The sequence below is a fragment of the Scyliorhinus canicula genome, chromosome 1 (assembly GCF_902713615.1).
Source record: "Scyliorhinus canicula chromosome 1, sScyCan1.1, whole genome shotgun sequence".
NCBI classification, from domain to species: Eukaryota; Metazoa; Chordata; class Chondrichthyes; order Carcharhiniformes; family Scyliorhinidae; genus Scyliorhinus; species Scyliorhinus canicula.
This window is the reverse complement of record NC_052146.1, coordinates 182095673-182118783: the sequence shown is the minus strand read 5'-3', so window position 1 is coordinate 182118783 and position 23111 is coordinate 182095673. Positions and strand designations below refer to the sequence as shown.

Genomic DNA, 23111 nt, shown 5'->3' with positions numbered 1-23111 from the left:
AAATTTTAATTAGCTAACAGGAAGCAGAGAGTAGGAGTAAATTGGCCTTTTCAGGTTGCAAGTTGTAAGTAGTGGGGTGCCACAGATATAGTGTTGGGACCTCAACTATTTACAATCTACATCAATAATTTGGATGAAAGGATTGAATGTATGGTAGCTAAATTTGGGGATGACTCGAAGATAGGTAGGAAGGTAAATTGTAAAGGGGAGGTTGAGAGTCTGCAAAGGGATATAGACTGGTTAAGTGAGTGGGAAAACACTGGCAGATGGAGAGTCATGTTGGAAAATGTGAACATGTGCATTTGGCAGGAAGAATAGAAAAGCTGTATACTATTTAAATCGAGCGAGATTGCAGAACTTGGTGGTATGAAGGGATCTAGCTGTCCTGGTACTTGTATCACAAAAAGTTAATATGTTAATCAAAAATTAGCTGTTAGAAAGGCAAAAGAAATGCTATTGTTTATTGCAAAGAGAATGGAATATAAAAATAGGAAAGTTTTATTACAGCTGTATAGGACTTTGGTGGGACCACATCTGGAGTACCATGTACAATTTTGATCTCCTTATTTGGAAACAATATTGAACATCTTCTAATGCAATTCTGAGACATTTCAATTGACTCATTCCTGGGTTGAGGGGCTTATCCTGTGACGAAAGGTTCAACAGATTGGATGTTTACATATTAAAATTTAGAAAAAACAGAAGTGATTTTATTGAAACTTAAGGTCCTGAAGGGACTCGTTATGATACCTCCTGGGAGGACATTTAAAGGGAGACTAAAACCAGGGAGCACAATTTAAGAATAAGAGGTCTCCCTTCCGAGATTGAGATGAGGAATATTTTACTCTCAGGGGGTCATTAGCGTGCACAATTCTCTTCCCTGGAAAGCAGTGGAGGCTGGGTCACTGAATTTCTTCATGGCTGAGTTAGACATAATTTTGATAGGCCAGGATCAAGGGTTATGGGGGCAGACAGGAAGGTGGAGTTGAGACCATAATCAAATCAGCCATATTAGGGAATGGCAAAGCAGGCTGGAAGGGCCAAAAGTCCTAATCCTGCTTTTAAATTGCGCGGTGGCACAGTGGTTAGCACCGCTGCCTCCCAGTGCCAGGGACCCGGAGTCAATTCTAGCCTTGGGCGATTGTTTGTGTGGAGTTTGTATGTGTGTGGAGTCTCCCTGTGTATGAGTGGGTTTCCTCCGGGTGCTCCAGTTTCCTCCCACAGTCCAAAGATGTACAGGTTAGGTGGATTGTCTATGCTAAATTGCCCCTTAGTGTCCAAAAGGTTAGGTGGGGTTTCTGGGTTACAGGGATATGGTGGGGGGTGTGGGCCTAGGTGGGGTGCTCTTTCAGAGGGTCAGTGCAGACTCGATGGGCGGAATGGCCTCCTTCTGCACTGTAGGAATTCTATGATTCTAAACCCTATGTTGCCCTATGTTCTTAAAAGAGGAGGGATTGACAGCAAGAATTTTTGGAGCGCTCAGTAAAAGTGCAATGGGCCCAATAGCCTCTTAGTGCTGTTTGAAAATATAAAAGTAAAGTGTTTCATCAAGTTTCTACAAGGCACATCTAAACTTTATTCACCACACAGTCTAAAAGGTTGCAGGTTCAAGTCCACTCGGAGGACTTGAGCATATAATCTAGGTGGGCATTTCAGTGCAGTGCTGAAAGGTGTTGCAATGTTGGAAATTCCATGTTTTAGTTGAGTAACAGATCCCATGGTGATTCTCAAAGCAGGATAAAATTGTTTCCCTTGGTGGAGAATTCTGGAACCAGGGGATATAGATTCAAGATGAATGGCAGAAATTGTAGAGGGGACAAATTTACTGCCAGAGTTGGTGGTGGAGGCAGAGACCCTAAACCCTTTTAAAAAGTACCTGAATCTGCACCTTAAGTTCTATAAGCAACAAGGTTATGGACTGGCTGCAGGAAGGTGGGATTAGAAAGGGCTCCTGGTGCCCTTGGGCTCGCATGGACAAGATGGGCTGAGTGGCCTCCTTCTGTGGTGTAACTTTTCTATGGTTTCTATGTGAAAGCATTGCCTAAACCATGAACTTTAAGGAACCTTCTAATCAACTTTCCTAGAACCAGAAACAATTAATGGAGTTAAGCACTTACCTTTCCCATTTGAGGTTCTCCAATAAGGGCCCGGAATTCAGTGTTGTTCTGTGTGTAACTGCGTAGATGCGCACAAATGTGATCTAATTGCAATCTCCAATATCCTGCAATGGAAAGAAAACATTCAGAAATGGTCACTCAGTTTGGCTTATTCCCAAGTTGGGTGTGGTGATTGGTGGCAATAGCCTTGACAAAATGTTTAGCATAAGATCTGAAAATTAGTAACTAGTCAACATTTAAAATGTTGCACGTTAAAAATGACAATCAATTGAGCAGCACTATAGTACAGTAGTTAGCACTGCTGCCTCACAACACCGTGGACCTGGGTTCGATCCCAGACCTGGGTCACTGTCAATGTGGAGTTTGCACATTCTCCCTGTGTCTGCGTGGGTTTCACCCCCACAAATCAAAGATGTGCAGGTTAAGTGGATTGGCCACGCTAAATTGCCCCTTAATTGGAAAAGAGTAATTGGGTACTTTTTAATTTATATTAAAAAGAATGACAATCAGCTTGCATCTATACAACACCTTTTACGTTGTAAAATGTCTCCAGATGCTGCACAGGACCATTATCAAATGAAATTTGGCACATAACCAGAGAAGGAGATATTAGGGCAGAGCCCCAAATGCTTGATCAGAGGTTTTCAGAGGTATTGTTTCGAAGCAAGGTGGTGCGAGAGGTTCAAGGACTAGGCAGCTGATTGTGACTGCCTTTATTACAAGAAGATTTCAATATAAGAGTAAAGTTGCCTGACTGCAATTATATAGAGCCTTGGAGAGACCACACCTGGGGTATTGTATGAAGTTTTCGCCCACTTACCCAAGGAAATAAATTTTAGTAACTCAAGTAAGCCAGCGGTAGTGGAACAAGGGTTTATTGAACTATGTACAATACTCTGCCTATATTCTCTCCCAGTCCAGTCCTTGTTGGGACAACCAACAACCGGGGGCCCTGCTTGGGCTGGCTTTTATGTGGAGGTCTATAACGAGCTCCAGCTGGGTGGCTTCCACCCCCTCCCAGGGATGCTCACACTCCACAAATCCCATGGGGAAATCAACAATGGTTTCGCTGTGGTCCTCGTGGGGGTTATGACACGCCTCCTCCGACCCCCCCCCCCCAAAGTCTGCAAGCTCCTCTTCAGCAGCCAATGGTGGGGCCTTCTGCGCCGCTTCGCCCGAGGCTGTGTTTCAGCTTGGGTTGATGTACATCGGTTTGTTGACTGCCTTTTCATGGCTGACCTCCAAAGTGTTATCGCCGGGACCTCAGTGCCAGACATGACATCGTCCGTCTGCACAGATTTTCCGTGTCCATTTCCGAGCTGGAGTCATCCTCCTCCTGCTGGACCGGGTGCTGGGATATAGATGGTTGGGTCCCCTGGCAGAGGGGCAGTTCTTGGCACAAAAGGGACAATGCTGTCAGGTGGGTGTCGTGTAGCGCAGGCTCCCACCTCTTGAGGTGGTCCAAATGCTTCTGCTAAACTCTCCCTGAATCCTAACTTTGTAGGAGACCGATCCTGTTCTCTTCAGCACATCTGAGAGCCAAAGTGCCCCGTCTCCAAAGCTGCGGGCATAGACCGCATCCTCCGAGTGGAACTGCCGCACAGGCATGCTCTGTCATGTTGCCACTGCTGCGCCTCCTGCTGTACCCCCACTTTCCTGCCGAGGTTTGGAAACATGAGGCTTAACTGAGTTCTAAGACTTCGGCCCATCATCAGCTTTGCAGGAGCTACCCCCGTTCTCACGTGTGGCGTGGTGCTGTACTTAAAAAGGAACTGCGCCAGTCGTGTGTCCATGGAGTCTGTTATTTGCTTTTTTATGACTCTTTTAAGACTCTGGTCCGCTCTTTCTGCCAGGCTGTTAGACAAGGGATGGTGTGGGGCTGTTCTAATACGCTGGATGCCATTCCGTTCAGCAAAATGAGGGGAACCCCTCACTCATGAACCGGTGTCCCATTGTCTATCACCAAGACCTCAGGATCCCTTGGGTGCTGAACAAACACCTGAATTTTTCTACAGTGGCTATGGACATCGTAACGGCTATCTTGTATACATTACGCTACTTCCAGTGGGCACGATGCCGAGGAATATGAACTCCATGAAAGACCCTGAGATGTCTGCATTCCGTCGCTCCCATGGGCGTCCAGGCCATTCCCATTGGAGCTCCCGGCAAGAGCTTTGATGCTCCTACATACGACCCTCTCAGTGTCCCCATCGATGCCGGGCCACCAGACATAATATGGGCCAGCATTTTCAACGTAGAGGTGCACAGGTGACCACTTTTGTAGTTCCTTCAGCAGGGACTCCTGACCCTGCGGTGGGATGACAACACGAGCTCCCCACAATATGACACCTTTCTCCATGCTAAGCTCTGAGAGATACTGGGCAAAAGGCTGTATGATGCTGGAGAGGTCCCTTGCATTCCGCCGCTCAAAAGTATGTGGCGGTGTTTCACCAGTCTTGGATCCCGCTATGTCCATGCTTACACCTGAGTAGCTATCACTGGCAGAGTATCCATAAAATTAAGAGCTGCAACCACTTCATCTGCCACTGGCGGTGATGGGGAACCTATGGGCAATGGAAGACGACCGAGAGCATCAGCATGGGCAATCTGCGTACCCGGGCAGTGTTGAAACGAATATTCACATGCGGAGAGTAGAAGCGGCCAATGCTGAATTCTGGCTGACGCATTAGGTGGAATTCCCTTATGTTCCCTAAAAATGCCGAGCAGGGCTTGCAATCAGTCATGCTATAGAAGTGTCTCCTGTAAACATATCGGCGGAGCTTCTTGACTCCAAATATTAACGTCAAGCCCTCCTTCTCGATTTAAGCATATCATTGGTCTGTGTCTGCCAGGTCCTTGAGGCAAAAGCGGTGGGGCATCGTGTGCCATTGTCCCATCGGTGGGCCAGTACCGCCCAAATGCCATAGGCATTGCATTTTAGCGTTAGCGGCCAAGGACATCCGGTGGCAACATGTATGTGGAGGCCCTACGTTTGGTGGCTCCTGCCAGTCTTTGTTTTTTGGCCCTTTGCACCCAGTTTTTGGGGAGAGTTTTTACAAACATTCGTGGGAAAATCTAAGACAACTAAAGTTTGTCAAAATCTCAGAAAAAGGGCAGCACAGTGGCGCAGTGATAGCACTGCAGTTTCATGGAGCCGAAGTCCCAGGTTCGATCCCGGCTCTGGGTCACTGTGTGGAGTTTGCACATTCTCCCCATGTTTGCGTGGATTTCGCCCCCACAACCCAAAAGATGTGCAGGTTAGGTGGACTGAAGACGCTAAATTGGCCCTTAATTGGAAAAATTAATTGGATAGTTTAAATTTATTTTTAAAATAATCCAGGGAGAATGAAAGTCCACCTGCAGGGGTGGTGGAGAGTTCAGTGGGAATAAAGATGGAGGGAGTAATCTCGCTGAGGGGTGTTGCTCGTTTTACTGGAGTGTATTAACACGCCTCCGTTTAAAGGCCGTGTGCTTAACACTGCTATGGCTCTGTGTATGTAATTATGCTCAGGGGTCGCCAGGAGCCATATTTAGACACCTCACAAGTATATCAAGGTCAGGTTCAAAGTAATAAATCTGTACACCGATTAGTAAGTCCAAACGATTGATATTTATTATGACAAATATAATAAATACACATGCATACGCTAAAGAGACTAACTTACTTCTAATACTAAACAACTAAAATACTTATCTAGACAGGAACAGGCAAGGTCAGGGAGCAAGGCCTTCGTCCCGTTCTTGGTCTGCAACTCTCAGGTCTAGCAAAGTCTGGATCACGTAGCGATCGTTGTAGTGGCACTTACAGTTCGATGGCTGATGGCTCAACGGCTGGTGATGGAACTGGAGTCAGGATGCGATGTATCAGCAAAGCGAAGCCGGAGCGATGAAAAACAGACCGAACCATGTGCGGGGTCTACTTTTATAGGTCCCCCAAAGTCCGTGTCCCTTCGGGGCGGTCCTGTGACCTGCCATGTATCGATTGGGCCTTTTCCCAATCGATATCTTCCAAACCCCCCAATCTGAGGGTCGCTTCTCGATGGGTGGGGCGGTACCTATGGTTCTTCGTGTTGGATACTATGGTGCCGTTCTGTCTGGGCGTCTACTCAAAAGTATCCATTCATACTTAAATGTTTCTATTGTGTGGGGTCTGGATCTGGATCACCTCATTACTATGTAGATCTTGTTGCCATTTACACCTTTGGCTGACACTCTGCACCTGGCCACAAACTGGTTTCTGTACGTGCAGAATGCCAATTAGTCTTCTGCAAACTGCTTGTCCTTGCTAAGACTGTTTTTCCCTGCAGCCTTAGCAGTTCTCCATTTTGTAGCCCAGTGTCCATCTTAGGTGGCTACAGGGGGCCGCGCCCATTTCAGTGGAAAAGTTGGCCGAAGTGATGGCAGGGGAATTCGAGCTGCTGTTTATGAAAAACTTTGATCGTTTTTTAACAAATATTTTATTAAAGCATTATTTATTTATTAAAAAAAAATATTTATTGACACAAGTAGGCCCACTAACACTGCAATGAAGTTAGTGCGAAAAGCCCCCTGCCCCACACCCAGGCACCTGCCCGGGCACACAGAAGGAGAACCCAGAACGTCCAAACCATCCAACAGCATGTCTTCTGGGACCCGTGGGAGAAACCAGAGCACTCGGAGGAAACCCACGCAGACACGGGGAGAACAGACAGACCTCGCAGACAGCGACCCAAGGGGGAAATTGAACCTGGGACCCTGCACCGCCAAGCAATTCTGCTATTGTGCCCGCCACTGTGTTTCAAACCACTCTACTATTCCGCCGGCAAAAGATACAAATACAAATATAAACATAATTCAGTGCGTAACACCCCCTTCCATCTCTCACTGTTCCTGCCTAAGACAAACAAAATGTAACCTAACTTCCCCTGCCCCCCCCATACTCCCTAAACCTCCCCCCCCCAATTGAATCTGCTGACAGTTTAGTCTACCCCGAAGAAGTTGATAAACGGCTGCCACCTCCAAACGAATCCCAACTTTGATCCTCTCAGGGTGAACTTAATTTTCTCAAGCCTGAGAAACCCAGCCTTGTCCCCATACCCCTGATTTTGGGGGCTTCGAGTTCCTCCACGCTAATAAGATCCGTCTCCAGGCTACCAAGGAGGCAAAAGCCAAGACATTGACATTCTCCCGCCCCCTGGACTCCCGGGTCTTCTGACACTTCAAAAATCGCCACCTCTGGACTCGGCGCCACCCTTGTTTTTAGTACCGTGGACGTCATCCGCAAAATCCCTGCCAGAACTCCCAGAGCTTCGGACATGCCCAAAACATGTGGACATGATTTGCAGGCCCTCCTGCAGACTTCACACACCTGTCCTCTACCGCAAAAAACCTGCTCATCCGGGCAACCATCACGTGTGCCCGGTGAACCACCTTGAATTTTATCAGGCTGAGCCTGGCACATGATGAGGTCGCGTCGACTCTGCTCAGAGCATCCTCCCACAGACCCGCCTCTAACTCCTTTCCCAGCTCATCTTCCCATATACACTTTAGCACACCTATCTGGGTCTTCTCCCACTCCCAAGTTCTTTATAGATTTTCAATACCTTCCCCTCCCCCACTCCAGTTTTAGAAACTACCTTGTCCTGTATCCCCTGTGGCGGTAGAAGCGGAATGATCGCAACCTGCCTTCACACAAAATCCCTAACCTACAGATAAGGAAATCCATTCACCCCCGGCAAATCAAACTCCTCTTCCAGATCCTCCAAACAAGGAAAGCCCATCAATAAACAGATCTCCCAGCCTCTCAATCCCTGCTCTCTGCCACTTCCGAAACCCCCCATCCATCCTCCCTGGGACAAACCAGAGATTATCACAAATTGGAGCCCACACCGGCGCTCCCTCCACTCCCATATGCTTCCGCCACGGTCCCCAAACTCTCAGGACCACTTGTGGAGTACCGGGTCGGCGGGAACATCAGAGGAGCCGTTACCAATGCCCCCACTACCCACTTCCTGATTATGGCTATATTTGCCGCCCCGTAGAAGTTCCGAACTTTCGACAGTGCTAACCCTCCCCCACACCCCCTCGGCTCCCCTCCAGCAGCACTCTCCTTACTCCCAGGGTTTTACCCGCCCACACAAACCCAAAGATCACCGCATTCACCCACTTTAAAAAGGTCTTTGGTATAAAAATAGGGAGGCACTGGAAAACAAACAGAAATCTCGGGCGAACCGTCATTTTTATTGCACCCTCCCCGCCAGTGACAGCAGGACCATGTCCCACCTCCAGAAGTCCTCCTTCATTTGCTCAACTAACCGGATCAAATTTAATCTATGTAGCTGCTCCCATCCCCGTGCCACCCAAATACCCAAGTAACAAAAGCTCCCTCCAACCACTTTAAACGGCAACTCCCCCAGTCTCATCTCCTGTCCCCTCGCCTGGACCACAAAAACCTCGCTCTTATCCATGTTCAATTTGTACCCTAGGAACCAGCCAAATTCCCCCAAAATCTGCATAATCTCCCCCAACCCCCTTCATGGGTCAGAAATATACAGGCGTAGGTCATCTGCATATAACGAGACCCTGTGGTCCTTCTCCTGCTTCAGGATCAAAGGGATCGAAGCCTGTGACATTGTTGGGGAAGAACACCCTTGCCTCATTAAATGATGGGGCTCAAGATCTTTGTCCAAGAACCGGTGCATTCATACCACCATCGCCCTCGGCGGTTCATTCATCCGCGGCTTCATCATAAGCGCTCTGTGCACCCTGTCAACCTCCAAGGGCTGAGTAAATGCACCTTCCCCCAGCAGTTTCTCGAACATACAGGCCACATATGCCCCGTGTTCGATCCCTCGCTGCCCTCTGGGAGGCCAACGATCCTCAGTTTCTGCCTGGGCGACCTGTTCTCCAGATCCTCCACTTTCTCTTGCAGCCTTTTCTGGTGGTCCCTCATCAGCCCCATCTCCACCGCTATCACGGTTAGGTGGTCCTTGTGCTCAGCCACCGCCTCTTCCACCTTCTGGATCGCCTGGCCCTGGACTTCCAATCTTTGCTCCACCTGGTCAATTCCCATCTTAATCGGGTACAGATACTCTTGTCTTTGCTTAGCAAAGCCTCCTGAAGGAATTCCACCAGCTGCTCCGTTGACCACTGGGCCGACAATCCCAGTCCCTGAGCCTCCGCCATATTATTCTGTGCTGCAGACTCCACTTCCTTCTTTGCCCAACGATCTCTCCTTTCCATGAATCCATAAACTGATGGGAGATTCGTCTCCTCTACCTCACCAGTCTCCTGTTTTGCCGATCAAATGCCCCATAAGTTGGGGAAGAAGGTCCCAAAAGTCCACCATGAACGGGAGCTAACAAATAAGCGACCACTCACTCCATGGCCGCCACCGGAAGTTCATGAAAAACTTTGATAGACATCAAATGGAGATGATGACCTCACTCAAGGAATGGGTGAGTGAGACTCTTGCCTCAATGGAGGCAGCTCTGGCAAAGACGTCAAGGTGATGCAGCAGCAAGGAGAGGCGCTGAAGAGGGTGGAGGAGGCATTGAGGCCACACAGCGACCAGTTCACCTTGATGGGTGAAGAGCTGCGGAAGGCGGTGGAGAGCAGCAAAGGGTTGAGAGCCAAAGTGGAGGACCTGGAGACCAGGTCATGAAGGCAGAATATGAGGATCGTGGGTCTGCCAGAGGGAGTGGAGGGCAACAGAGTACTTTTTGGAGATGTTCGCCAAGTTGATGGGGGAGGAGGATTCGCTGACCCCGTCAAGAGATGGGAGCGATGGAGGTTTCTGTACCCACGGGAGAAGGAAAGGTGAGAAAGGCGCTATTGCTGGGGTGAGGAAGGCAGAATATTTTGTGATTGTTATGTCGGACCATGCTCCACATTGGGTGGATGTGGTCATAGAGAAGGGACCGGCACAAGAGGTCTACCTGGAGGTTGGACATGGAGTTGTTGATAGACCCAAAGCATTGCACCAAAATGGGGAAGGGTGATTCAGGACTATGTAGGGTTTGATAGGACTGGGGTGGTGTCGCCGTCAGTGGGTGGGAAGCACTGAAGGCAGTAGTGAGGGGAGAGATTATTTTGCTCAAGGCTCAGCTGGACAGGGAAGCAAGGGATAAGCAGCAACAGTTGGTCGGGGAAATTTTGGGAGGTGGATGGAAGGTGTGCGGAGGATCCGACTTCAGATCTTCTGGTGAGGAGGAAGGAGCTGCAGGCAAGGTTTGACCTTCTGTCCACGGGCAAGATGATTGGGCAGTTAAAGCGGGCAAAGTGGGTAGTATAAGCGTATGGGGAGGACTGTCGCTTTTTGCGGATCAGCTCCACCGGCAGGCAGCCCCGTGAGATATCGTTCGGATCCGTGAGAGGACAGGGGAAATAGTGGTGGCACTGGAGCAGGTGAATCTATATAAGTCGGAGCCTCTGGAGGATGAGTCAGACATGAAGGAGTTTTTACGTTGGTTGGAGTGTCCTTCTGTGGGAGAGGAGAGGGCAGTGTTGGAGGAGCTAGTAGGGTGGAAAAAAGGGCGTGTGGCAATAGGGAAGATGCAGGCAGGTAAGGCACCGGGATCAAATGGTTTCCTGGTGGAATTTTATAAGAAGTTTCTGGATAGGTTAGCGCCGCCGCTATGGAGATGTTTAAAGGTGCGGTAGCGAAGGGGGTACTGCTGGAGACAATGGGACAGACATCCATTTCTCTGCTGCTGAAAAAGGACAAGGACCCAGTAGAGTGTGGGTTGTACAGGCCAATATCTTAACGTAATGTGGATGCCAAGATTTTGGCAAAGGTGTTGGCGCTCAGGTTGGAGGAATGTTTCCCGAAGGTGACGGGGAAGAGCAGACGTGTTTGTAAAGGGCAGACAGTTGTCAACTAATGTGTTGCATCTGTTGAATGTGGTGCTCTCTCCGGTGGAAGGGAAGGAGTTGGAGGTGGTGGTGGCGCTGGATGCAGAGAAGACGTTTGATCGTGTGGAGTGAAACTATTTGTTTTCAGTGTTGGAGAGGTTTGGGATTGGATTGAAGTTTGTGGTATGGGTGAAGCTGTTGTACAAGGATCCGATGACGAGTGTGTATTCAAGCGAGATTAAATTCAGGGTATTACCTCTGCACAGGGGAAACGAGGCAGGGCTGCGCTATGTCCCTTCTTCTGTTTGCACTTGGCCATAGTTCTGAGGTGCTTGGATAAATGGAGGTGAGGGGGGGGGGAAGTGTGGAGCACAGGGTGTCCCAGTATGTGGATGATCTACTGTTGTATATTTCCAATCCGGGCTCCTAATGGGGGATATAATGGGACTGCATAGGAGATTTGGGGATTTTTCAATCTGTAAATTAAAATTGGGAAGAAAAAATAATTGTTTTGTAGTGTCTTCTGCGGGGGCGGGAGCTGGGGTTGGTTTGCCATTTTGGGTGGCAACTACCCACTTCAGGTGCCTGGGAGTGCAGGTGGCTCAGGACTGGGCCTTGCTATGTAAGTTGAACTTTACAAGTTTGGCGTATAGGTTTAAGGTGGATTTAGGGAGGTGGAGTTGCCTTCCCCTATCATTGGCAGGCCTGGTTCAGGCAGTTAAGATTAATATTTTGCCGCAGGTTTTATTCTTGTGACAGTGCTTGCTGGTCTTTTTGCCGAAATAATTTTTTATGGGAGTAGAGTGGCTGATTTTGTCGTTTGTGTGGACAAGTAAGGTTTACATTGATTGGGAGGGCAGTGCTCCAGAGTGCCTCCAGTTAGGGGCTTGGCCCTTCCGAACTTGTTATTTTATCATTGGGCAGCAAACGGTGAGACGGTGCAGGGCTAGAGCAGTGAGACGGAGGCATTGTGGGTGAAGATGGAGGCAGGTTCCTGTAAGGGGTCAAGGTTGTGGGCGCTGGCAACGGCGCTGCTTCCATTTGCCAAAGGGAGATATTCGGGGAGTCCAGTGGGTGGTGACCACGCTGAAAATCTGGGGCTGGATTCTCTGCAGCCCCACGCCAAAATCGCATTTGGCGGTGGGGCGGAGAATCCACTTTTACTGGGGCACGGGCAGCCTTATGGGCGGTGATCGGGCGGGTTAGATGGAGCGGCGCGGGGCAGATCATTGGAACCTTCTTTGTTGGACCAGGTCCGCCGGCTGAGTACGCCATCGCGTTCGGCGCAACCGCTGGAGGCCGCCGTCATGCACATGCACGGACTCGGAAGCCGGAAGTGCAGGGGCCCATATCCGCAGTTAAAGCTGAGAGAAGCACTCCGGGTTCGTGTCAGCCCCCTTCAGGTAGGTGAATAGGTCTTAAAGGAAAGTCTGGCGTGAAACGCCAGCGTTTTTATTCCGGCGTGGGAACATAGCCCCATTTTTGGAGAATCCAGCCCATGGAGTCAGTTTCGGCAGCACTTTAAGTTGGGGGCCGGGTTGAAGTTTATGCCGTTTCGAGGGAACTCCAGGTTTGAGCCTGGGAGGATGGATGCGAGGTTTTGGGGATGAGAGAAGCAAAGGTGGTGGAAATAAAGCATCTGTTTCCAGAAGGACGGTTTGCAAGTCTGGGGATTTGGGTGCGAAGTTTGGGGTCCTGCGAGGGTTTCAGGTCCTGCAAGTGCGGTATTTTGTGAAAAAGGTCTGTCCAACATTTCTGGTGGCTCCACCCTCCTCGTTACTCAAGGGGGTGAGGATGTTGTTGGCGATGGAGTTGGAAGAGGGGGTGGTTGTCTCGGCGATTTATGGGAGGATTTTGGAGGAGGATAGGGCAAGTTAGAAAAGGAGTTGGGGATCCTTTGCAGGATGCTTTCCATTACACGCTGGAAAATTGCCAGGGCAATTGGCCAAATGGGAGGCAGTTGTATACAAAATCCCTCAAGGAGTGTTTATGGCCGCAAACTTTCTGGGCACTGGATCTAGCTCCACTTGTAAATTAGTACAGCTCATGTTAAGTTTTGTAAAGGAACACTCCAGCTAGATTTGCATACAAATCTTCCAGTCTAGGCATTGGGTGCCAGTCCAGGTCTGAAGCTCTGTTTACTGTGAGCTTGTATTCCCCACAGAGTCAGATTGATTTGTCGGGCTTCATTAACAGCACCACGAGTACGGACCACTCTGCATATTGTACAGGGCATATTGACCCTAGATCTTTCAGGCACTGTAGGCCCACATCAACCTTGGCTAGCAATGTGTAGGGGACAGGCCTTGTTGTAATGTAACAAGGTTGAGCATCAGGATCCAGGTAGATATGGGCCTTGGCCCCATTTATCCTGCCCAGACTCTCCTGGAACATTTCTGGGCATTTGCCCAGTACTTTGTACCGATTCCCAGTGCCCATCAAAAAACGTGTTGCCAGTTGAAATGGGTGACTCACGACCAGTCATGCCCCAGCAAATTGGGCCCTGGTCCCCAAGGGAAGTGGGACAGACTGTTGCCCGTGTATTACTGGAGTTACGGTGGTCCCCACGGTGCTCAGTGGCTCACCGGTATAGTTCACCAACCTCGCTTTTGTGTCTCACGACGTCAACAGCATGATCACTACGTGAAGCTGGCGAAATGTCTGCTGGTCCACGATGGAGATGGCAGCACCTCTGTCTCCTGTTCCAACACCGCATTGTTACAGCATGACCATTTACTTGTAATGTAACCTGGATCGGCGCTACCTTTGAGACTGTGACGCATTCAGCTGCATCATTCAGCGGATACATCCTCATCCGCAGGGGGCGAGGCGCAGATGCAAGACCCTGCTGGCAGTGATCTTGGCGGCTGCATTGGACGGCGTTCTCTGCACTGCTTTGGTGGTCGTGGCCATCACGTGTCCTTCGATCACACATTAGGCATTGGTCGGCTGTCCTCTTTGTCCTTGGGGGAGGTATCCCATAGGTCTGCGCTGCTCCAGAGTGCCTGGCCCGGCTGCGGAAGTGCCTCTGGAGTTGCTCTTTGGGAGGTGTTCTGTCCTGACTGGCATTGTCCTGTGATGTAGTGTAGCTCGAAACCGAGGGTGGTCCAAACTAAGGACGCAGCTCCTCTCTGTGCGTGCTCGTGGGTCAGTGACTGCTCTATCGCCCGTTTTAAATCTAAGGTGGACTCCGCCAACTGCTTCCTCTGAGTGGCCATATTTTATGTCCCACAAACCAGCCTATCCTTCAACATTTCAGAGAGGGACAGCCCAAAACCGTAATGCTCTGCCAGTCGCCTGAGGCGGGTCAAGAAGTCAGTGACTGATTTACCTGCAGACCGCATCACCGTATATTAAACCTATACCACTGCAGGATAATGGAAGGTTTAGGATCATAATGTTCAGCTACCAGGGCGACCAGCTCGTCAAATGATTTGGAGTCTGGTGGGGCCGGGTAAGTGAGACCCGTTATGATTCCAAAAGTCGGGGCCGCAGGCAGTCAGGAGGACGACTTTCTGACAGTCTTCCCCCAAAATACTATTAGCCTGGAAGAAGTATCTCATACATTCAGCATACTGGCTCCAATTTCCAGGCCTTCCAGCTTACCGAACAGTGGCATCTTGAACTATAATGTCCACGAGTTCTGAGATAGTAATCATCCGGGTGGCTGGGGGGTTCCATAAGCTAGTCCAGAGTCTCCTTTGTCCTCATCGCCAGTTTAGTAAATTGAGGAAGCCAGCGGTAGTGGAACAAGGATTTATTGAACTATGTACAATATTCTGCCCACGGCAGTAACTCTCTCCCAGTCCAGTACTGTTGGGACAACAAGGATAAACAACACCACCTCCTCCACGATAGTCCTCAATACCCGGGTCCCGCAAGGCTACGTACTTAGCCCCCTACTATATTCCATATACACACACAACTGTGTGGCAGAATTTGGCTCCAACTCCATCTGCAAGTTTGCTGATGACAGTAGTGGGTGGATCTCAAACAATAGTAAGTCAGATACAAGAGGGATATTGACTCTTACGAACTTTTACAGATGCACCATAGACTTCATCCTATCTATGGCCATGGTATGGCAACTGCTCGGCCCAAGACCGCAAGAAACGACAGAGTCATGAATACATCCCAGTCTGTTACGCGGTCTTCACCTCACGCTGCCTTGAGAAAGCGGGCTCCCTTGAGAAAGACCCCTTCCACCCAAGTTATTCTCTCTTCCAACCTCTTCCATTGGGCAAGAGATACAAAAGTCTGAGAACACGCACTAACAGATTCAAAAACAGCTTCTTTTCCGCTTTTACCAGACTCCTGAATGACCCTCTTATGGACTGAACTGATCTCTCCACACATCTTCCCTACTGAGTAGCACTACGCTCCGTGTAGGGCTTCACCCTATGTCTATGTATTTACATTATGTATTTATCATATGTCCTATGTTTTTCAGGTGTGGAAGAATCTACTGGTCTGTACGCATAACAATGCTTTCCACTATATCTCGGTACATGTGGCAATAACCCAAAATGCATATCAACAAATAATTCCGGGCCTTGCTTGGGCCGGGTTTTACGTGTAGGTCTTTAATGAGCTCAGCTGGGTGATCTCCACCCCCTACCTGGGAAGCGTGCACTCCACGAGTATCACAAGGAGATCAACAATGGTTTCCCCCTGGTCCTCGTGGGGGTTATAACAGAAATACTTGCCATGTAGTGAATGCAAAATGGTTCACCAAACTAATTACTGGGATGGAGGGATTGTCCCAGGAGGGGAGATTAAATAGACTGGGTTTTTAATCTCAGGAGTTTAGAAGAATGAGAGATGATATTACGCAAACATATAGAATTCTTACTGGGCTCAGCCAAGTAGATGTAAGAAGGATATTTCCCCTGTCTGTGTGGGGTCTAGAACCAGTCTCAGAATGAGGGGCGGGTTGGGCAGCATGGTGGCACAATGGTTAGCACTGCTGCCACACGGTGCCGGTAACTCGGGTTCGATCCCGGCCCCAGGTCACGGTCTATGTGGAGCTTGCATATTCTCCCTGTGTCTCCATGGGTCTCAGCCCCACAACCCAAAGATGTGCATGTTAGGTGGACTGGCCATGCTAAATCGTCCTTTAATTGGAAAAAAAATTATTTAAAAAAAGAATGAGGGGCAGGCTATTTAAATGAGATGGAGTAATTTCTTTGGAATTCTCAGCCCAGAGGGCTCCGGAAGCTCAGTCATTGAGTATATTCAGGATTATCGATAATATCGATACTTTAAAAACATCAAGCGATATGGGGATAGTGCAGGAAAATGGCTTTGAAGTGGAAGATCAGCTATGATCCCATTGAATGGTGTACTCCTACTCCTATTTCTTATGTTCTTATTATTTTGGCTTCAGACAGGTGAATGTCTAAACGTAGTTTCAAAGGGGACAACATGGAGGTTACGAAAGGCAACAACTGATCTTATACAATGCCTTTAACATAATAAAATGTCCCAAGGCACTTCACAGCTGCATTATAACCTGGCACTACAAAGGGGCGAGGAGCTGTCAGAGGAGGAGATGGACAACCACCACATCTCCTCAGATGAGGATGACGTTCAGGATGGCAGCGAGGGGCAACTCCCAGATGAGATTGAGGGAGGACCTTGGGTAATGATCAGAGCCGGAATGGGGCGCAGGACTTGTAACGTAGGACTTGGGACGTCCTGATAGCCTCTTGCTTTGCGGAGGACCAGGAGGGTGGGCAGAGATGTTGTTGCAGAGTGGCTGTTACTTTCTTACTTGTGTGCTTCCAACAGAATATTTTCTCGTAGATTGTTCCTTTCATGGGCAGGGCATGGAATCCCAGTGATCAGACGATGCAGGAGAACGATGGCTTGCTTTGAGGAGAGGGCAATACTCCTCATATCTCCTGCGAATGTCTGACTCCTGCCTGACAGAAACCTGATCGCGATCTGCCAATGAACAGGGTGAAATGTGGGCAATGAGACTCTGAATGATCCATCTCTGTCTGTGTCTATGGTGCAAATGGACAGATTCTCATGAGCTTTCATCCGATGGCTTCCTCATGCTGAAAGAATGTTTCCAAATCGCTTCTCGGCCTTTTGGCCAAGATCAAGTGGAGTATCTGCTCTGCCTTTTTGCTCAGGTCTGGCATGTCTCTTTTGTGGGGACCATAAATTGGATTCAATTTGAATTTGAATTGGTTTTTGGAGCAGGCAAGGAGCTGGATTAGGGGTTCGCCCCTGTCCACACTCTGCGCTCTGGCTTTGTAACTCAGAAAAAGTAATTTTAAAAAATGAAAAAAAAGAATGTTTCCAAGGATGAAAGGATTGTGCATTGGCCTGGGTTGGCGTGGGGAGGGCATGGCCATGATTGTACCAGCACAACTCTTTGTTACAGAGGAAAGGGTGAACAACCATTGAGCTGATATCCTCGCTGAGAAGAGATTGAGGGTGTGCTGCCATTTGCATCCGGCCTAAATGTGAGGGTTTGCTGTGCATGTTGCAATGAAATGAGAATGGGGAGGCACTTTAAGGGTGCCTTAAATGTGACCCTTAATACATGAAATGGTGCTATCAGTAGTTTATATATAATCATGCCTAAATTCACCTGCGTCCACCTGTGACTATAATTTCTTTGCAGTCCTCACCCTCTCCTACGTCTGCCTATTTCCCCAGGAATCACAGCTGAGGTTGAGGTGGCTTGCTGACTGCCACACTCTGTTGCCTGAGATGACCTTTACAGGCATACCTTGGATGGCCGGTCCTCGAGGGGGTGGGCCTGGTTTCGGGCAGCACGGGTGTTGCCTAGCTACTCTCCTCAGCGTGCGGGGCTGGAGGTTTTAATTGTTATGGGCCAGGTTTGGAAAATTACAAAGTATATCATGGAGTTCACCTGACCTACAACTGTTTACTAATTTTGGTTACAATGAGCACAACAGTCCATATCTAGGAAATAATTTAAGTAACTCCTGGACCTGTTCTTGTTATTTTCCAACCATCTGATCAAAAATCATTTCTGATAACTGAACTTCAACTTTATCTTCACTCTTTGATTTCTCCTCATCTTAACCTGTGACTTCGCGAGCTTGTTGATGCACAATCCAGAAAAATCCTAGGATATTCGTCATTCAACAATTCAGTTGTTTGATTTTCCACTGGCTTATCAACCACAGTATACATCACTCCCACCTGCGATCCAGCTATATCATTACCCAAAATAAACAGTATTCCTGGACAAGATAGTTTCTCTATTACTCCTACCATTTCGCCACTCTTCACTGGACATTCCAACCGTACCTTATATAATGGAACACTACTCTTCTCACCCTGAATTCCACATATTACCACCTTTTTTGGCAATATTCCACCCAAACTATATAACTCCTCATCTCTTAGTATCAGAGATTGACTAGCTCCCATATCTCTTAAAATTCTGACTTCTTTACCTAATCCTCCTGGTACACGAGTAAACTTTACCCACATAAGTAAATTCTTTAAAGAGATCTGGCACCTTCTTATCAATCACCTCTTGATCAGGCTGTACATTCTTTTGCACCTCCTTCACTTCAATTGAGCTTTCCTTTACCACTTTAACAGGAGCTGGTTTAGCTCACTGGGCTAAATCGCTGGCTTTTAAAGCAGACCAAGCAGGCCAGCAGCACGGTTCGATTGCCGTACCAGCCTCCCCGGACAGGCGCCAGAATGTTGGGAATAGGGGCTTTTCACAGTAACTTCATTGAAGCGATTTTCATTTTTCATTTCACAAACCCCAATCGCTTATCCTGTTTTATCATATCAGCCTTCAAAGTGCTTTTATTCAACACCAACACTGTAACTTTACATGGCATAGTTTATTACAGTAAAAACATCTGAAATTTTTCATTTCTCTTCCACTCTCCTGGATTTCTTTTTTGATCTGAGGTACACTCTCCTTATCATCTCACATCAGATCCCCTTTACCGTTACCACTTGAGTATTTCTCTTTTCCCCGGTTTCTATCCCACACAGTTTGAAACTGATGTCGGAAACCAAACTTTGACTTAAGAACTAATTCATTAAAAAAAATAAATTTAGAGTACCCAATTCATTTTTTTTTCAATTAAGGGGCAATTTAACGCGTTCAATTCACATCTTTGGGTTGAGGGGGCGAAACCCACGCAGACACGGGGAGAAGGTACAAATTCCACAGGAACAGTGACACAGAGCCGGGATCGAACCTGGGACCTCGGCGCCGGGAGGCAGCAGGGGTAACCCACTGCGGCATCGTGCTGCTCTATGAACGAATTCATAATTTTTTTTACGCAAAGAGTGGTGAGGCCGTGGAATGCCCTACCTGCAACAGTAGTGAACTCGCCAACATTGAGGGCATTTAAAAATTTATTGGATAAGCATATGGATGATAAGGGCATAGTGTAGGTTAGATGGCCTTTAGTTTTTTTTCCAAGTCGGTGCAACATCGAGGGCCAAAGGGCCTGTACTGCGCTGTATCGTTCTATGTTCTATGTTCTATAATCATCTGCCATTCGACTATGGCGCTCTTTCTCACTATCCTCATCACTATCCTCAAACTGTGCGTTTCTCTTTACATCCGTTAATTTTAACTGACTGTCACGTTTCATGGCCATTTTCTGAAGTTCAAAGTCTCTCTCTTTTTCCCTGATCTGTATCTCCCTTTCTCTCGCTTTTTGTTCTGCTAGGGCTATTCTTTTTTTCCCCTTTCTTCATATTCAAGCTGCTTTAATTCTTTTTCATGTTCAAGCTGCTTGATCTGTAATTGAATTCTTGTCATTTCCAATGATTCTGACTGTGACTCAGGCAATTTCAAATGCTCAGCTACCACCGCAATTACCCCTTCTTTTCGTATGTTGTCAGGCAATGTTAACTGAAATGTTTTTCCCAAATCTAAAAGCCATTTTTAAAGCCTCTGTTTGTGTGACCTTCTCCTCCCCCAAAACATCTGAGCCTCTGAAAGAGCCATTGTCCACAACACACTCCCAACTAAAACTGGAATACATCAACTGAAAAGCAAACATAAATATGCTCACCCCTCACTGTCTTTAAGTTCACTAAGCCAACCCAATCATGAAAGATAGACTTTTATCCCATGAGTTATCCAATTTGTTATGGGCCAGGGTTCAGAAAACTCCAAAGTTCACCAGGTGGAGTTCACCTGACCTACAACTGTCTACTAATTTTGGTTACAATGAGCACAAGAGTCTACCCTTTAGGTATTATTCAACAGAGGCCTTAAGCATTTTAAATCAAAAACAAAGTTTATTCTACGCGTTTAGTTAACATTTTTATAAACACACAGTAAGCATTTTTATCAACTACCAACATAGATACCCCACACTGCTACAGTGCTCTATGTATAACCCTTAATAAATTCCCTTTTAGCTGTTCCAACTTAATAACAAGATCCCATAAACCAGAAACCCCTTTTCAAAGGTGTGGCCCAGCACCTGGCACTCAAGACCTGGTATAGATTCTCCTGTTTCCTTTCCAAAACAACAGGTTTGCATTTCTTCCAGAAAACAGTTATTTCTTTTCAAGCTATCAAGCACTTTGGAACAGCTTTTAAAATGCAAATGGAGAAAAAAAAACCTTTTAAACCATGCAGAACAAAACCAGTTCAAACTCAAAGCGAAAGTAAAACCAACTCCCAGAGCCACAGCCCAGCTCCACCTACAAAATGACATCACAGAAGCCATGTGCTAAGACAAAAACATTTCTTAAAGGGACACTCCCATGACATAATGGTGAGGAGGACATCAATTGTGATGGTGTGGGTTAGTAGCGACATATATCATGGAGAGTAGGGGACCAAAGGTTACATTGAAGGAATTTGAAAGTGCAGTTTTATGTCATTTGAGGGAGAGTTGTTTTCCTGGGGCAAACAGCAAAGTAACTGGAATTAGGAGCAGGAAAGAGGATGAAAGTGATGAGTGATACAAGGAAGTGATTGGTGCAGTGGGCGTAATGAGGCCATATGACATGGCAAGCTCAAGGAGTAGGCGAGTGTATGCGAAAGAAACTTGGTTGGTGACAGAGATCAGGGAGAAGGTGGTTGAATCGAGGAACAGGCTTCTTCTTGAGGCTGCCTTTTGCCTCTAGGTTGCCGACATCCTGCATGGTCTGGTGCAAACCGGTGGGCTGGAGAGAGTGATACGAGTGTGCTGGACTGGTACTTACATATAGCGCCAGAACTTTTAAATCCACCAGCAGTAGGCAGGTGGAAGAATCAGCTGCCGGCCTGCTGGAGAGTCGGAATAGAACTTGCTAGTGCATACTTAATGAGATTCCAAGTGCAGAAGCTGGCGCAGGATCACGCCAATTCTGGTCAGAGGGACAGGAGTTACCTGCCAACGCACTTAATCTCAAAGTGGGAGAATTCCATCCTGAATCTTGATAGGTTAATCAAGAAAAGGAAGAAATAGGAAATTACTGTTCCAGCTGATTCGTCTTAATGTGAATGACCATTCAGAAAAAAACTCAGAAACCATGAAACAGGTTTGATCATTTGAATCTGGACTGCATCAATTCCTGATCATTTAATTTTCTTTTGCTGAAATAATTTAGAATAAGCAAGGTGGGAATTTAGGGGTTGAGGTTCTACTCGTGAAATCAAAGAAATGCTGGCAAAGTCGGCCGAATCATTGCAAATGATTTGGGGAACTAAAAATTTAATATTCAATTCACTGGAAGAAGACACCAGGCATAAAATTGGCCACATCCCTCGGTCAGCATACCATACTGCGCTGGCAGAAAGACAATTAAAGTATTTAAAGAGGCAGTTGAGAGAAATTGTCCACCTCAAATGGCCATTTGCCAAAGATGGACAGGTCACAAGCAGTATTCACAACACGACAGCTTAAAGGAGGCAAATACCTAGCCCGTGCTGCCCTGCGTAGGTCGACAGCCTGGTTGAGTTGTGAAAGTCTCCTGCAGGAACCACCTGCAGTTCCTTACCAAGATACAATCATTAATATCAGCCTCAATGACCTGCTCCTGTCTTCACAAATGTCTGCCAATCTCAGACTTGCCACTTCCCCCTTCATGGTACTGAGTGCCTGCGTGGGTTTCTTCTGGGTGCTCCGGTTTCCTCCCACAGTCCAAAGACGTGCAGGTTAGGTGGATTGGCCATGATTAATTGCCCTTAGTGACCAAAAAGGTTGGGAGGGGTTATTGGGTTACGGATATAGGGCGGAAGTGATAACTTAAGTGGGTCGGTGCAGACTTGATGGGCCGAATGGCCTCCTTCTGCACTGTATGTTCCGTGTTCTACCCTACGTCCCTTCCATTTTCTTCAGGAAAAGCTCCTCCAAGTACAAAGCTTTATGCAGCCACTGTGAAGACCCACCAGTGGCACTTTAAACCACACGCTTTCAATTGCACTCCTGACATGTCATCCCACCTGCCACCCCTAATTAGATGGCAATCCAGGACTTGGCTTTCTAATTGGCGCCTTCTGGAAAGTTCAACCAGAAGGCCTGCACTCGTGCATCTGGGTTCTTGACTCAAATATCATCCCACCATTCTTGCAAAAAAAAACCCTAAGACACCACCCATCAGCACTAGCTTCAATATCATCATTTCAGGCCTGTTTTGTGTTTTTCTGACAATAATTCTTATCGCAGCAGTATGAAAACAGTTCACTTAAACAAATTGGTTTTAAAACTTAATACTTCAATTTGAATATTGTTAGAATTGTACGAACTACATCCAGGTGAAAATGAATTTAAAGGGCAGCATGGTGGTGCAGTGTAGCATTGCTGCCTCACGGCGCCGAGGTCCCAGGTTCAATCCCGGCCCTGTGTCACTGTCCGTGTGGAGTTTGCACGTTCTCCCCATGTCTGTGTGGGTTTCGCCCCCAGAACCCAAAGATGTGCAAGGTAGGTGGATTGGCCACGCTAAATTGCCCCTTAATTGGAAAAAATGAATTGGGTACTCTAAATTTATAAAAAAAGAAAATGAACTTTAAAAGCAAACGCAAAAAAGCAATCATTTTAAAGTGTCTCTGAACACTCGCATCATGTCCAATCATGCCATACAGGATGTAATACAATTTGTCTATCTTGATTTGAAATTTTATTTCAAAATAAGAACATTTATAATAACATATAATTATATTATTCATAATTATAAATAATTTTATAATTGGTAAAT

General features: G+C 47.3%; 1 protein-coding gene and 1 pseudogene across 6 annotated transcripts in view; one reads left to right on the top strand and one right to left on the bottom strand.

The window, feature by feature from the left end:
- dzank1 (double zinc ribbon and ankyrin repeat domains 1) overlaps positions 1 to 23111 on the bottom strand; it is a 257165-nt gene that overhangs the window by 117890 nt on the left and 116164 nt on the right. For all 6 annotated transcript variants that reach the window (XM_038803759.1, XM_038803787.1, XM_038803778.1 and 3 more), the window contains one exon: positions 2118 to 2221. In XM_038803759.1, coding sequence (XP_038659687.1) covers positions 2118 to 2221 — 104 coding nt within the window. The remainder of the gene's footprint in view (positions 1 to 2117; positions 2222 to 23111) is intronic.
- LOC119978863 lies at positions 17030 to 17235 on the top strand (annotated as a pseudogene).